At 32.3% G+C, this 17,907-nt stretch overlaps 1 protein-coding gene across 1 annotated transcript in view; it reads right to left on the bottom strand.

Moving 5' to 3' along the window:
- Positions 1–751: 751 nt before the first annotated feature.
- Positions 752–17,907, bottom strand: part of SLC25A36 (solute carrier family 25 member 36) — a 31,972-nt gene continuing 14,816 nt past the window's right edge. The window contains exons 4-7 of the mRNA XM_081073313.1: positions 17,360–17,460; positions 9,457–9,523; positions 6,638–6,927; positions 752–4,665 (exon numbers count right to left, since the gene is read on the bottom strand). Coding sequence (XP_080929439.1) covers positions 4,472–4,665; positions 6,638–6,927; positions 9,457–9,523; positions 17,360–17,460 — 652 coding nt within the window. The 3' untranslated portion in view covers positions 752–4,471. The remainder of the gene's footprint in view (positions 4,666–6,637; positions 6,928–9,456; positions 9,524–17,359; positions 17,461–17,907) is intronic.

The following is a 17,907-nucleotide window of genomic DNA, read 5'->3' on the forward strand; positions in this document are numbered from 1 at the left end:
ACACAATCTAAACTTGGAACACTTGAGCTAAGTGATAACAAACTCGATCATTATTTTGTCCATGTCTTCACCCTACCCACTGCTTGTCTTTAGTGGAAAGATTACTGTTAGTAGGACGAACGATTCCCACTTCATGTTACCTTTGAGAAATGGAACATGACAAGTTTGTCCTGGTTTCCTCACCTACAACGCGGGGTGATGTTTGATGGTAACTACAATTGGGGAAAACTTAAATAAAACAAAATAGACAAAATGTACAGTGGGTAGGTACCACATGGCACTTTATCTGTGTCACTTGTATTTCAACCTATCACATGTAAATTCATTTGGTTATTCTAACAAGTTTCCAGCTCTTTTACTTTTAAATTTAAAATTCTTAGCTTTCCTAAAGGCTGAAACTGAAAAAAGAAAAAAAAAGCTACTAGTATCAAAAAAACATTACAACCTAAGGAGGTGTCAATTGAATAACCAAATGTGACTCCAATTTCTCAGATGTTCTTTGCAAACTGCATGTTTTTTGATGTGAAAAATAAAGAACTTAAAGATCAATTAACCTCTGGAAAATACTAAACTATGAAAGTTAGATTATTTGACCTTTTGATTATTAGAGATATCACTAGGTCTAACAGATAGGAGCCTAACATTTAACATTTAACAATGCACTTTTGTTCTACATAAATCCTAAGAAAGTGTGATTATATCCTCACCATCCCAATATATTACGATACATTATAAAAAACAACAAACCACATTTTCATGAGCATGTTTTAATTTTTAAAATTTTAACAATTCAAATAAAATTCAGCTAGTTAACATAAATACAGAGTAAATGCACATAATTTACAGCCATGTACAGAAATGCAACAATAGCAACCCTCACATAAACGGTCAAAAGATATCAACTCTTTTGAAGTTGATTATTTAGTTATGATCAATAGGTCATAATTTAATTGTTCACATATGCAGGGGTACACATTCAAAATGTTTATTAACACAAAAAAACTAAATGAAACTAGAATTTTCAGTTTCTAAAAGGAGTAGCATAAAAAGCAGCATATATTAATGAGAAATATAAGGGCATGACAGAGAAGAGACCTTTAAGTATTTTTATATAATTAAAATTCCTTCCAATTAAATAATTCAGAAATATCTATGTTCGTAGGAATGTTAAAGTCATGATCAGTATTAGAGGAGGAAAAAGCTGAACTATTACATTTATCAGCCCCAAAGGGTCCCTACTAACAGTCTGGGTAGAAGAGCATGTAAACAACAAAAGGCAGGCATGAGCAAACGCTGGAAGAGTAAAGGATAGACTGGTTTCTAGCATTTAAATCCTTCAAGTTCAAATCAATATTTTTAGTGACTTAAAACAAACCTAAAAATGTTGATGTTTTTATGCTCCAGTAAGAGTAAATACTCATTATTTTTAACCCAAACTCTGCTGGTCCTAATATACTAATGCTATTCTACAATGGGCATTAGGCACTAGGAGACAATAGCCTGGATTAAATAATCTAGTAATATTCTGTCTTAGTTTTGAAGTTACAAATCAATTACTTGTGGGCCCCATCCAGTAAGGTTAGTTCCACAAAGATACATATATAATAAGAATTAAGACAAAGCTTTGGAGATAGTTTTTTCTTGGACTTAAAATCACTGTATGGGACCTCACAATCACCAGGTTGGTAATTCTCAATTTGGACTCTGAAATTTAGAAAACTGTTTTCTGTGAGCCACAGGTACCGCCGGTACCAGAGTTCTATTGGCTATTTCATGAGTCTGCTCTTCCAGTATCTACTGCTTTAACCTGAATAAGTTCAATTTAATTTTCTGAGAAGATTCTCCAATAAAAACCATATTTATCTAAAGAGTGCAGACTACCTCTACACTAGAAATAAAACGTTATCTGATAGAAAATAGATGAAAACAAAACAGTTTTTAAAAAAGTCCAATGCTTTTAAGTATGTTTTTATTCTTAAACATTTGCATTAAACAAAAGATCTCCAAAGAAATGTTTCAGAGGCAAATTTTAAAAATAACTTTTACATAGTTTTTTTTTAATTATCTCTGTCATACGTAAACTACAGCAGATTGTGCCTTGGGGGAAAACAAAACAATGAAAATAAATGACACTGCTTCTCTCCAGTTGTTGCACAAAGAAACAAAGTCTAAGACTCTAAGATCTTCTCCTTCCAGTACATACATAAAACTCACTTTTAAAAGCTAAATATAATGCACTAAAGGTCAACAAAAGTTTTACTTGCTAAATACAAACAGGAATAACATGTTCATCCTTGAAGGACACTTATGAATTTGCTACAACTAAATAATAAGATGTTCTTTAGCTGCTGGTTTTCACATCATTCTTAATCATTTGTGGGATACTGAGATCAGTAAGATTAGGGTGAGTCTCTGTCCTACATTCAGTACAACTAATATTTACAGATCTTCACAAGGCAAATGGCACTGTATTAGGCAGTACAAGTGGCACCTGAAAAGGCAAACGCTACAGATGGAGACGTTCTCTACAGATTTAAGTTAGAAACCCGTTGTTTTTGTTTCTTTGTTACTTGGTTTTTTGGCATGTTCCTCACAATAAATGTCAAAGCTGAAAGTCACCGTGAAAGTTATGAATAACCCCAAAGGTAATGAAAACTGAATTTGCCTTTGGTTTCCAAATAGACTGGAATGTTTAATTCCAATCAAAGCACCTCAAAAACATCCAGTTACTGTTGATTACAAGGAAGTTGTGAAAGAATTTAAGAGGGCACTGTGTTCCATTGGTGACAGCAGAGAAAGCTTGCAATGACATGCTACAATCTTCTATGTTATGTCACTAGGTGCATAGAATACTTAAAACATTTATATTCAAGCTCTCCAAAACAACACCCTTAAAGCCCAGAAAAATGTTATGAATACTGTTTTGCCTAATACATGACTAATGTTTTAAAAAAATAACCTTAACATGGATTTCTCTCCTACTCTTATTACCTCCCCCTCCCTCAAAAAAAGGCCACAAAGTGCATTCACAAAGAGTCATTCTTAAGATAAAGCCATTGCACAAAAATGTACAGTTCACGTATATTGAAATGAGTACCACACTGGAGTTTAATTGTAGAAGGTTTTTCACACCAGTATAGCAACATCCATAAGCTAAAGTCTCTTAGTAGAATTGCAGCCAACATCTTCGTAAGGGCCATATATATAACACATGTAAAATATTACAAGGTGCAGTTGAGCTCAACAGCAAAATGTAAAAGCTGTATCCTGTTAGCGCACTTAATCTGAATTAACTTGAATCTTTCTATGATTTACCACTCAAGAAATTAGGATAAAATAAATTTCTTTTCAAAAGCAGATTTGTTCATTTACAAAACTAAGTCAATTAGGATCAGTACCTGCTCAATCAGATAGGAGAGGGCCCTCTTCTACAACGTATGTACTGCCCCAGATATTTACGTCGCCTTAAAAAAAAAATAAAACCTGTCAGGGCAAAGCTGAAAATTACCATTTTCTCTACAAAATAAATGCAATCTATACAGATCTTCTGGAAATAATTCAAAGGTTCAAATTCTTAATGTGAAAGCAGAGAAAGATTCAGAAGTGGTAAAATTTTCCATTTTAAGATAATGATGCTGAAGTATGATACGTGGTAATTCAAGTTCAAACTAGTAAATCACTGAAAAGACATTCATTCACGTATCGTAAAGTTAGAAAAGATATGAAGACATGCTCAAGTTACCGAAATGGCCAAAAATCAACATTTTACTGGTTTATTTTGTCCCAAACTATTAACCATTTTGAGTTTCGTATGTTAATGACAATTTAATTGTCCACATTATGCTAAACATCAAGCACCTGTTAGCAGTGAAAACCAAAACATTTTAAAGATAAAAGTAGTAAGATATTTAGACACTATTTCATTAGTTGTCAAAACCAGTGAGTACTAATGCCCAATAATTAACTTTTAAAGATTGGGCCAGATCCTCTCAAGGAAATGTGAAAATAATACTGAGGATCTCACTACTATTGTTATTTTACAATAATTACACAGAAGCCAAAAGTCAGAAATTTATGACTGTCAGTACTATCTTTGGGTAGTTTATAGTACAGTATAGAATTAGGGATGGCTTTATGGAAAAGTACTCATGAAATAAACACTATACTCTGACTGCCATAAATAAACAAAATGCAACTGTGTCCCATGAACACGGTAGAGAAAATGGCAATTTTGAGGAAGGAGCGCTTCTAAAGGCTTTTTCTTGGAGGCAGCCGAGGTTTTTTTTCACATTACCGAAAAGACCAAGTAATGTGGTTATGATTACTTTAATTCCTACAACCAGACTTCTGCTTAGGCATAGTTACATGTTCCCAAACCATTTCTCTTCTGTCCACCATGCTGGCTTCAACACTCCATGGTCCACTGGCATCTTTTGGTCTTTCCTCTTCATAGCACGGCGGCCTGATGTTGCTATCCATTAAGTAGGTAGACCACCAGTTCATAGGTGGCCATCATAATGGCTGTATTGGGAATCTGTCTCACCAGATGAGTTGTTAAACCGCGGTAAAGAGACCCATAACCTTCTTCTTGAACAACCAAAGATAGTGTCTGAAAAAAAGATCTGTATTTCGTTCCCTCTTCACGTAGTCTTGTTCTTACAACTTCTGTTTAGGTAAAAAAATAAAGTCATTTTATTTAAACTTAGTGATATATTTATTTATATCCTCCTAATACCGAGCACATCATATCTCATTTACCTGTAAGTGCAAGCTTAGGATAAATGTATCTGTAGTGTAACCTTAGGGCAAATGATACGTAATTTCTAATGTCTAACTTATTAAAACCAGTCACATTATAATAACACCAAACTTCTAAGTTAGTGGCTAAAATCATGTATACTAATTATAAAATTCCATAGGTTCCTGAATGGTAAAAGAAAGAATGAAATAAAAGTATCAGTTGTATACTAGATATAGACAAAAGGGAGAATAGATGTGATAAGAAAAAGGCGAAGAAGCAGGGAAAGGAATGCAGGTGATATCAAAAATGAATATAGATACCGTGAAAAATAAGCAGAGATTTTTAAAAAGTGGACAGTATAATTAGAAAATAGAATTACTAATTTACTCACAATGGTCCACATATACCAACATGAAATTTTATGTGGATGAGACTGGAAATGTTTAAAATATAAACTGCCTGCTAAAAGGCCCCATCTGGGAAGCAACTAAGCAAAAATCACAGAATTTAGAGCTGAAAGGGATCTTAAAGATTATAGTTAGTCCAATTTTTCTTCATTTTAAAAAGTGAGAAAATTGGGGCTACAGAGAGGTTTTCATCAGTTGATGGTAGAGGCTGAGACAAGAATTCAGAGCTTCTGACAGAAAAGTCTGTTCTTTCCACATTCATTATTTCTCAAACTTTTTCAACACACTACTCTTGATGGGCCTGTGGGAAATGGCCTAAAGCCATTTTCACTGCAAATTTCATGTCCTACCATAAAAATTCCTGCCATTTATACATTCTACTCTGACACAGTTTATAAACTGTACCTCTTCTTGTAATGACATCATCTCACTTGAAGGGACAGGATACTTAAAACTCCCAAACACTCTCACCTTAGCAGGCCACTGGCCCAGTGCTCTCACAGGACGCCAGAACCAAATAATGCTGCTGGCACTGTCCTCTTGTGACTCCTCTTAAGGAAGTTACCATTTCCCTCAGGAAACGGGGTAAGTTCATAGTCCAACTTGAGTCGAGTTGGTTTTATTCATAAATTACATTTAAGGGAAATACTCATTTCCTAGAGCTGTTTTATTGTTCCTGATACAGCTTTAACCAGAACCTCAGCTTTATAATGGTGAGTGTAAATGTTAAACAGTGTAACAAAAGGGAGCACTTAAGATTAAAAACCCAACCAAAACAAACCTCAAGCACACCAAAATCAAAGGCTACAGATGCTTAAACAAAACAGAAAGTTACAAAAAACCTCAGCATGTTGCAGACCAATTCTTAAGTGATTTTCTTAGCTATTTATGAAACAAGTTAATGTTGTAAAACAAAGACAGAAATAAATCATTCATATATACTTATTTGCCAACATGAAATAGTGTAAAACTGCTTGGTCTTTGGGATTAGACTTCAATTCAAATTTAGGCTCTATCACTGAGTGAACTATGAGACCTTGAGCAAGTTACCTACAATCTTTTCTGATTTCCCATTCGAAAATGAAGACAGTTGTGGTTATGTTCTAGCATACCTAGATTTAGCCAGATTTTTATATTAGCAATAATGTATATAAAGTATCTAGTCTACCACCTACATCCTTATTTTTTTGAAAAAACATAAACTTGCCCAAAGTCACCTGGCTGGAATCTAACTGACTTTGGGTTCACATTTGTCCAGAGCTCATGTTAAATTACCACCACGCCACTATAGCATACACTGACATATTAAAATTGCTTTACAAGTATGTTAACTTGTACTGGTTTGATCCTATTATGATGAACTCCTAAGAACTACACGTTGTTATACTGAAATTCAGTAAAATTATAAATGCTCGAATAAGCGGGCTGCTGGCTAGAGAGAGCATTTCTTAATTAACAGAACAATACTCAGAAACTCAATTCCTCTTACCGTGTGGATATGCTATACTCGTGGCACAAGTCTTTGAGGTGGCAGCAGCTAGCATCATTCCCACAAAATCTGATGCTTCTTTTACGGACTCTTCATCATCTTCCATTGTAGAAGCAATCTTATATTCCAGTAGTTTTTGCTTAATACTTTCATAAATAACAAAATGGATAACAGTCTCTGATATGCCAGCATACGAAGCAGACATGCCTCTGTAAAACCCTCGAAGTCCATCTGTCTGATACACTTTACGAACACACTCAAAAGCACCCATTCGCTTTTCCCCACGGTTCCTGAAAAGCAAAACAGAGAAGTATTTTTGATGTAAGTAAAGTAGTACAGGTTTTTAAATAAATAAAATATAGTAGAAATATGCTGCCCTAATGAAGAATGATCCTCTTTAATTCATGAAGAAGTGAAAGTCAGAATTTTAAAACATTCATTTTAGATTTCCTATTCTTTTGTCCCAAATTTGTCATATTAGATGGGTAACATGTAAGCAATTAATTTTACTGAATGCAAAACACACTACATTGAATCTTCAGTTTCACGTCCTCATTGAAGTTTGTATTGTAGGGATAAGCAACAAAATCCTTTAGTCCAAATATATTGTGACTGCAGCTCAAGATAAAAACAAAACAAACAAAAACACTCATATTATATAATATTAAATCCAGTTTTAAGTTGCGAAGATTTCTTTTGCATTTAATAACATACAAAAAGAATAATTGGGACACCAATGATGACAGTACATCACAAAACCAAGGAGCACGATTAATCTAATTTCTGTACATCTGAGGGCTTCTTCCAAACTCACCCAGTTCTTCCCCAAAAGTGATGGAGTGAATTTAAAACAAATCTCCTTTGAAGGTAATGGCCATATCTTTCCGTTCAGTATCCTAATGAATAGTGAATGAGGACCTTTACAGTTATCAAGTATTTATTGAAGACTGAGCCAAGAAAATGTTCTTAGTGCTACTTAAGGGTGCAGCACTTACACTTATGTAAGTATATACTTTTGAGTTTATAAAAGTATTACCTCACGCTATGATTTCCCTCAATATAAACCTATTTATAAGAAATGGACTTAAATGCTACCCACAGGGAAAGAAGTAGAAAATTTACCTATTTATAAGTTATTCACAACCTGTTTCTGACATAACAAAATAAAACCACAACTAAGACACCTACCTGATAACCTACAGATCCCTCCAGTTTTATGAACTAATGGTTGTCCTCAACTACTGACATTAAATACCTTCTTGGCTGAATTATCCACGCAACCAACTGATAATAGTTTCTGCCATCAAATCCTTCCTTACAAAGTTAAAAGAGCTACAAGTCCCAAAGGGTAACATGCAAACACATCAGTGCTGTTCTTGATAGCAGGGTTATAAATTAGCACCTTTAAATTAACATTTCACAACTACCCGACCCCCATTCCATTCCCCATTTCCAAGCCTAAGAAATTGTGCTGGCTTGTGTTACAGTTGATATTAAGAGTTTTAAGCCATGCTTTTCCTGGATCTCCTACAAATCCACCCTATAACATACTGAAGGGTACCCCTGGTAGTTAATAATAGTATAAATAGACTGGCATCTCATGCTTTCTTAACCTTTGTGTTGTCTTATCCACCATTATTATCTGTCAGATATTTGGCTTTAAGAAATAAACTTTGAATTTTTCTGTATCATTTAAGATTTTATTAAAAATTATTCCAGTTGGAAGAAGAATTAGACTTTTTTTTCCAAGTCTCCAAATAACATACAGTTCAACATGACAGGATGTGGAAAACAGATATTTAATCAGGCATAATTGTTAATGGTTTCTTACATCAGTGTTATTTATAAGATACTACTTCCCAAACCCTAAAATATAAAAAACAGTGGAAATTTGTTGTGTCTAGTCTACTCCAGACTGCAAGGCAAAAACAGTTCCAAAGCAATTAAAATTATTATTATTATTATTATTATTATTATTATTATTACTACATACCAGATACCTTGATTCCCCGAAAATAAGACCTCGCTGGACAATCAGCTTTAATGCATCTTTTGGAGCAAAAATTAATATAAGACCCCGTCTTATTTTACTAATATATATAATATTAATTTTTGCTCCAAAAGACACATTAGAGCTGATTGTCCAGCAGGTCTTATTTTTGGGGAAATAGGGTGGGATCTTTGCCAAAGGCCCTAAACTTAGGACCTAGGTGGTTTGCACTGACTGTTGTCTCTGCTTAAAAAATGGGCTCAAAAAAACCATTCCTTGACCATTCCATTTAAAGTTGGTCCCCCGTTTCCTGGTATATCTCTAGAACCTAGCAGTGGCTGCTCAGTATAGATTTATTAAGTGAATGAATCTTTCTACCATCAAGTGGTCAGTGGTAACAGATGAAGTCTATGAATACATGAGAGCAGAATCCCATGCCAGGACTTTCTGTATATAAGGGTACTGAATTTCAGAAATAATCCTCAAAGATTCAGCCTGGACTAGTTGATCATGTGGGTTATTTAGCTGTTGGGAGTCCAATTATAATTAGCCATGTAGTGAAATATCACTGCTTGGACTAGGTTAATATGTCCTTCTTTCTTCTTCTACTACTTTAAAACACAATGCACTTTCTTCCCTGAAGTGTCCTACTACCAACCATCGTGTCACTTTTGCTTCTAATGGTAGACCCAAGTTTCAAAAACAAAACAAAAAAACTCAGCAGCAAGAAGGGAAAATACCTGGCATTGAAATCTCACTGACATAAATTTATAGGAAAAAAAAAATTAGTTGAAACCAACTTTAACTTTGTTTTAATGAAATAACATACCTTGCATCAAGCTGTAACCGAGTCTTTATAAGCCAAATGGGGTTGGTTGCTGTGATTGCGGTAAAACCTAAACAAACATGTTTAAAATGAACTCTGGTAAAAATGAATACACTATTAACTTTAAGGTTTTTTAAAATTATACACATCTATTAAAGGAAATGCATATAAATATTTCAATATTAACTGATGTATGCTTTACACTTTTATCTTACATCCATACAAACATGAACATTTGTACTTTATTTCCAAGCTACATTCTCAAATTCTGACCATAACTAAAAGATAATCTTTTAAAAACAAAATCTTTTAAAAACTATATATAAATCCCTCTACCAACATATTCAGAATATCCTCTGGGGTGCCTTCTACTCTCTAAGCTAAATTCAGAAATCTCTTTCTACAAACACACAAAAATTTTGTGTATTTTAGGGATCTTTAGCATGCAAGCTATAACAACTACTTGGGGTCCAATTAACATCAAAAATCACTATGTTCAAAATGGATTCTATATAAACACCAGCATTTCCTAATATTTAATCTTAAGCTGATTGTGCAACAGAAAAGACTGTTGTTTGGCCTTATGAATACTTTATATAAACATACACTTAAACACTGTTAAAATAATGATACCACAGAGGTAAGGTTTCTGTTAAGAGTTAATAGGACAAACCTATTTTTTATCCAGTTAAATACATACAAAAAAATAAAAAGTTCAAAACAAAAAGTTACAAATTGGAACTCCCCTCTCACTTATATAGACACTGGAGAGAGAAACCCAGGGTAGGGTAGAAGCAGCTATAGTTTACTTTAAAGTACTATGTACTATCAGTGCAGAAGGGTAGTCACCTAAGATGGCTCATTCCAAGTAGTCAATTAAGACCTCTGGAACAGTGTGTTTCTAGCCTAGTGCGTATCTTTACTAGCTATCTTCTTATAGCTATGGAAAAATAACAGCATGAAATTCAATCTTGATGAAAATTGATGAAGCTTACTTCATCTATACAAAAGAGGGTTTTAATATATTGCTTGCAAACATTTAATATCAGCTACCCAAACTTCACAGAACTACTTAAATTAAGCTACATTTATTCAATTGGCCTTTAAATTCAATGAAAATTTACATGCAGAAATGTCTAAGGATCTTAACTGTTTTAATACTTTCTATCAAATACTAGCAGGTCAAGCACATTATTTTTAGAAAGGTAGACTATAACCAGCACATTTAATATGAGGAAAAGTACTTTAAGAAGCAAAAATGTTGTGAATAGTTTATTTTTTAAGTTAACATATAGTGCAGAACCAATCATAAACCTTTTTTGGCTTTCAAAGCTAGTGCGGGTATATCAACAAATGCAAAGTAATTTTACTAAATTGTATACAAAGTGGAATTCAGCCTCACAGGTTCTTTTCTAGAATGTCAGATAATTAGCTAACTCAAATTTTACTTCCTTAATCCACTGCTTTAACACTGTAAAAATATCCCGATGTTTCACAAAGGGACGGTCAAATTGAAATCTATCAAGGCAAGATAAATGGAATACAAGTTTGATTTGATAACTCCTTTAATAATCTTGTAATGGTTACATAGTCTCCTTTTCACATAAGTGCTTTTAATACTACATATATTATGTATAAAACTAGAATGGGACCAATAATTTTGTAGGCATCAGTCAGTAGTACTGAATAATAAAAATTTAAATGTTGGACAGGTTGTCAGGACCATTTTTATAGAAGGTTCTTTTCATGTATACATTCTTGGTAAAGGGAAAGAGAAGAAAAATATGAAACTGTCAGATCCATTTAAGTATTTTGTTCACAAAAGATTTGTCTTGCATGGACTACACTTAATTGAAAATAAAGTTATAGAGCATTATTTTTCCTTGGCTTGATCCTCACTTATGTAAGTAAAAAAGTCAAACTAAAGATGTTCAAATTTTATTTTAAAGCAAATACGAACCAGACATCAGCATTCTGGTCATATCCTTAATTTAATGATTCTTTATTTTTAAACTTAAATATTTGTATTAGCTAAATGTCTGTACAGCAATATTAGGGGTTTATTAGTGAAAAGCCACAAAGCAGCACAAAACAAACAGAGTATTCTACATTACTCACAATGGTTTTGAATTATTCTGTGAAAATTAAAAAAATATATATTTGTTGTATTAAATTTAGAAAGGCTAAAAGTGGGAATTACTACATCAAACTTAAAAAACAACAGCCTATCTAGGTAAAAATCTAATTCAATTCATTATACTTTATTTGAGAAGAAGATAAGCATTAAAGTATTTTAAAAAATAATTATGTTCCACTTCTAAAAATATAAACAGTATCCAATCTTAATACTCTTCCAAGTCACAGAATTCCTCAGAGGCCAAAAACCCCTCATATATGTAAACTTTAAAATACTGCAATCGATATTTATAAATGTTACTAGAAATAAAATTTCAAATTACCCATAAATTATAATTTTAATTATTCTCTGTACAAATTAAACAATGAAAGGATGCAAACAACAGGTATTTCTCACTTAACTAAAATTCATTTCCTGGCACAAATTAACCTATGGAATAGTGCACATTAAAATTAGGTAAGCGAGAGAATGTTGTCATCTTATCCCTATGTAACTCTTATTGTCAGTAAATTGTGCTTACTATATAGTTGGTTTGGCTCAACTCTCCCAATAAGCTGGCTCTTAATAAAGACACTAGCCCAACTTGCTAGCAAACCATTAGGTTGAAAGAACCTAGGCATAATCCACAGGTTGTTAGCTATTGGTCTTTTACCAGTTAAAACTCTGATCCTTGAGTTTTGTGCTATTATAGTCTCTTATCAAAGACACTCTAATAAACCAAGGAGATATTATTAGGCTAATGAGATCTAGAAAAATATAATCCATTAATTCAAGAAATGAAACAGGTGGAAAGAAACAAAAATTTATCACTAACTTTGAATTATACATATTAAAGGAATTTGAAGGTGACAAACATCCAAAGCTAAACATATCTTCCTATTTTTTCCTAAGACAAACATACACAAAGATATTGGGAATGGTGCCCCTGAAATTTAGAAATTTCCTATTATTTTTTATTTTGGCATTTAAATTTTGTGACATTTTGATAATATGTTAACTCACTATAATATTCTGAGTACCCTGTTAAACATTAAAAGTGACTTAGAGGTATATGTAGGATCTATTTGTAGGTTAAGAATTAATGTTACTCCACAGTCAGTTAAAGCAAAGTGGCAGTATATTGGCCATACTGTTAGTAGTGTGGTTAGTATTTCATTAGAAAGTTTTAAAAAACTTTTAAAATGCAGTTGTTTAAAATGCAGTTGCTTCATCTAAGACTCCCATTTGATAATGTAAACTAAATAAAAACCAGATTAACAGAAATCCTGCTTATAGTTAACTTGCTGAAAATGTCTATTTCATTAAGTGAGCGATACCTGTGGTATTGCATTTTTAGTACTTTTTATTTCAATTAACTTCTTTAGTAGAACAAAGCCCACCTAACTTTCTGAGAAATGTATTAATACTAAAAAACGAATTAAAACTAAATCAGCTAAGATTCCATATATTCTTATCCTGCATTTATTTTCAAAGTAATGACAGGTATTAAGATCAATGAGTAGAAAAAAGCCAAGTATCAACAAGCAAGAGAATAGAAAGCACTGTTGTGTTAGATTTTTAAAATATGTTATGCTAAGCAAAGAGAACCATTTTTTCTCAAAGTTGCAGGATGGTATGATACCAGTTACAACTATGTATATCCTAAATACTGTTATCAATTTCTTTGGTGGTCAAGGCGATTATGGCCAAGCTGAGGACCCCGGGCTTTTACTATATGATGACAGAAAAGTTACCCCATTCTTCCTTCTAGAAGGAATATTATAAAGGAATCAGAATTCAAGTTTTAGAAAATATTCAGATAATGCACACACAAATTCAGGAAATAAAAGTTCATTTCCCGCCTTCTATTAATTCCACAGCTATTGTAAATTCCCAGGGGATTTTTCTTATAACTAGAGGCTGCAAGAGATGCTCAGATCAGTACTCACGAGGTTTAAGTTAGTCCATATTTCTACAGGAAGTGACCTGCGGATGGGGAGCATGAGATGACACGATCTCACTCTTTTCTCGGGAGAAATGTACAGTAAATGCCTAAAATAGACACAGGCTTTTCTGTATCATAACAACAAGCAGTGACCTCATCAGAAACATGTGTACAAAATGAATCCCACTGGAAGGATCTGAGAAATATTTACGGTGAGATCTAACTTTTTTGAAAATTTTAAGTTAAAAAAGAAAAAGAAAGGAATATCAAAACGGGCCACCAATTTTTTAAAAAAATGCACCGAGTACTGAAAATTCTGCCATCTGCAGCAGTTTCAGAGTCCAAATACTTACCTAAAAGACCAATTTTGTCTTAAAAAAAAAAATGCCAACCTTGTCAAAGGGAATCGAAGAAAATATTTAGAGGGAATTAGCATATCCCATTTTCCTACTATTATTTATCTACCATGATTGGAATTGAAATTATAATTTTCTATTCTTTAACAACCAGCCTACTTAGTAAACCTTAAAAAAAAGAAACCAATATCCAAGTAACTTCACTTTGTTAACTATTTATCATCTTTTTAATAAATAAAATAAAAGTATATGTTGCTTCAGTAGTACCTTTCACCTTTTGCACTATGGCCAGTAATATTGCACATCCATTTTTATGAAATATTTTGAGTTATTTTGTATTTAATTTCTTGTGTTCTACAAAACAAAAAACAGGAAGAATGTTTACACACAAACACAAAACATCTGTTCAACCATCCATCCGGCTGAATGAATTGCCATGGACCCCAGACTTTTACTAAAATATTTTTCAAAATTTTATATATGTAAGACAAAGTTTCTATTTAATGAGTAAAAACTTAACCTTTAATAAACTTTAAGTCAATAGAAAAATATATCTTGAAAAGTGAATGTTATAAACAAATAAAGTCCACTAAGTATCTAGTAAATGTTAAACGATTATATTATGGGTACTTTAAAAAAACTGAACAGAAATTGTTGGAATATATAATCCAATAAAATCGGAATTCATTTCTTTTTAAGTCTGTAATGCTATATATAATAGTATATACAGTCCAGATAAAAACTTTTTAAAATTGGGAATTGCTATAAACAAAGAAAAAATTTAATTCTATTTTTTGTATACACACCCGTATCTAGATGTATACAGAGGAATATGCAAGTTCATTTAAACAAAAACACAAATACCCTCAACAAAACAAATACCCTCAATTCCTAAGATTCACTTAGTCTGACAAAAGTCATATGCAGTAAAAAAAAATAAAAATAAATAAAGGGCAGGTAAAACAGGAAGAGTCAACATTACTTAATTAAATAGCCTCACAATTGAAAAAATTTCAATGCATGAAAATTTATAGCCCAAATTTAAAGTTTTACAAATTCTAATAGTATTCCCTTGAAACACTACAACAAATGAAAACAAGACCCACTTTAAATAAACTGTTCTTTTAACTAAAAAGATGTAGATCTAAACACTTTAGTTCTTATGGATAACATGAAAAATTTAACTGAATTGAGAGATTACTTGAAATAAAATTATGTCCAAGGTATGTTATTAAATTCTTAATGTGTGCGCTGCTTGATGTGGCAAAATCTTGCAGGCAATAGTATTAATGATTTATTTTAGTGTTTTTTGATACTAAAATGACAAGGTTAGCATTTTTTTTTTTGAATAGCCAGTTGAAAAACAATTTTTCATGACTGCCTCTAAGCACTTTGCACCCCCAATTCATAATTTAAAAGACCTACAAAAAATGATCATGAAGAAAAACCAGAGCAATCTGGTCTAGGTTATTTCAAGAATGAAGGGGGCAAAAGGCTACCTTAATGAATCTGCATGGGACCATTCAGTTTCACCAACCATGTAGTTATGTAAAAACTGCAAAGCTAAATGTTAATGCTCATGAACAGTGCAAGAAAGCTCTGAAAGCACAATTCTCAGAAAAACGTAACTGAAAAATGGAAGAAGTATTTTCAAATTACACAATAAGTGTATGTGAACAAGTATAAAACTATCAATTAACCAAAATTCTAGGAATTCAAGTTGGGAAATAGTATCAATATAGAGATAAAAAACAAAGTTAAGATGTTCACATTTTTTTTTAAAAGTGCAAAACAACAATTCCACTGAAATTCTTTGCAATTGATACAAATATAGTAACAAATTCTGAGAAGATATTTTAATATTCCAGAAGGAATTAAGATATTCAGAAACTCTAAATTTGCAATACTGAATACATAACAACTATCCTCAACTTAAATGATTGCTCATCTATTTTCTTGGTTTTAATTCTTTCAAAAAAAGAAAGATTAACATTTCTTTATAATTTTCTGGGGTTAAAAAACAAAAACATAAACACTGGTAATCCAGAAATACATTCTTAAAGATCCTAATATAGTGGTTATACAGACTGAAATTAGCTACTAACTTTTACCTTATACCCACTGAAATGTGTAGAGGGAAAATCTATTCGTATTCAACATCTGTAAAAAGTACATTAAAAAATAATTCCAGTTGTAACTAGATGATCTCTATGGTACCGTAGAGCTAATTCTCAAAATCCAAATTTATGTAGAGCAACCTACTCATTCCAAGGATAAGGTAATGGAGGTTCACATACATTACATAACATGCACAAGATCTCTCCACATTTTAAAATAAGAGTATTTTACCACCTTCCAGCTTTAAAAATTCAATGAGTTAGTCAACAATTACTAAATATAAAAACGCTTTAAAAATATTTTGTGAGGTACATGCTAGATTTATTATATGGCTATTGACCTTTCAGAAATTAGTATTTCAAACTTACACTTAGTTCGTTAAGTATGTGGTTCAAATTGATCCAATTTATTTCTAAACAGAAAATGGTTAACAGTTTAAGGCACTCATTATTAAGCACATAGCTGACACTTCAATTAATTGATCAACAGTTGATGAAAGTATATATAATTTGCTTTATAAAGTCATAGCATAATTTGGAAATGTGAGGTATGGATAAATATGCAACAAATCTCAGAAAACTGCAGAGAATTTTCTAATGAGACCAAAGGTCATGGCTTTGTCTAACATGCATAACAGCAAATGATTCCAGAACCAAACTGGTTAAACCAATCTTCCAGTTTATCTTTAAGACAGTGCAGAAAGAGACCCAGGACTGGTTGTTTTAATTCAGAATCACATACACTCAATGATGACAGATGAATTCCTGGAAACATTTCTATAGCATGTACACATAGCCAGTGTCTAAATTTTGAGTGCTATCTAGTGTGATTTAAGTGGAATGCTACACATATTTTTCAAAATGCATACATTGCAGTAACTCTGAGTTATCAATAATACATCACTCACAAAAATTTCGGCATTTGAGCACAGGACAAAATGAATACTTTACTAAGAAATGCCGGCACATTTCAGACAGAAGCCAAAACATGCAGCAAAAAGGGAAAAGGCACTAACAGAAATTGAGGAGAGAAGAGTAAATTACAACTCCATAACTTATAGCGTAATTATGGTTGGCTTCTTAAAACTATTAAAAGTGATCACTAAGTATTCAGTGAACTACACAAGACAATGTAAATATATTACCTGTATACATCACAAACTCCTAATTACAAAATGCCAACTGACAACAGATTTTACATATACCTCCCAATCAAATTTATTGTATACTAATAAATGTAAAAATCATATTTGGGGATGCTAATCAATGAAAAGCACATTGTCTTAACTTTACAATGTAAATGTATCATAATTCAATATTAAGTCTCTAGATCTCAATACATTTTTTGTTTTTTAGTATTATATATTCATACCTGCCATTGCAGCTGAAATCATGTGTACCTGGGTAGAATCAGGATCAAATACACCGTTCAACTTCTCCTTGCAGTTTGAATAAGCAGCAAAGTATATTGCTCTAAAATAAAGATTTACATTTATCAATAAGCTCGTTACTTAATTCATAAGATTTAAATGACATGTAAATTGATCTTTGTAATTTCAAAGTACAGAAATCTAAAAATAAAGTCTTAGCTACATTCTCATGTAAGATCAGGTTAATTTACACATTTTTCCCATTAAGACCCTGAAGTACTTTTTGTATTGACTCATTAAGAAAAAGACAAGCTCAAATGTAAAATTCCTCAAATGTAAAGCATCCTCAGACACCCCTCACCCCACCCCAATACTTTGACAGCAACTAACTGTAACAAAAAATATTTGTATAAAATTTTGAAAACATGAATAGGCTGAAATAATGCTAAGACTTAATTAAATACCCTTGAGTTAAGGAAATACAGTATAAGCACTTATTTTTTTGGTGGAGAGAAAGCTAGAAATGACCCAACTGATCAAAGTATGTTAA

This window comes from Rhinolophus hipposideros (assembly GCF_964194185.1).
Source record: "Rhinolophus hipposideros genome assembly, chromosome: 14".
Taxonomy (NCBI): Eukaryota; Metazoa; Chordata; class Mammalia; order Chiroptera; family Rhinolophidae; genus Rhinolophus; species Rhinolophus hipposideros.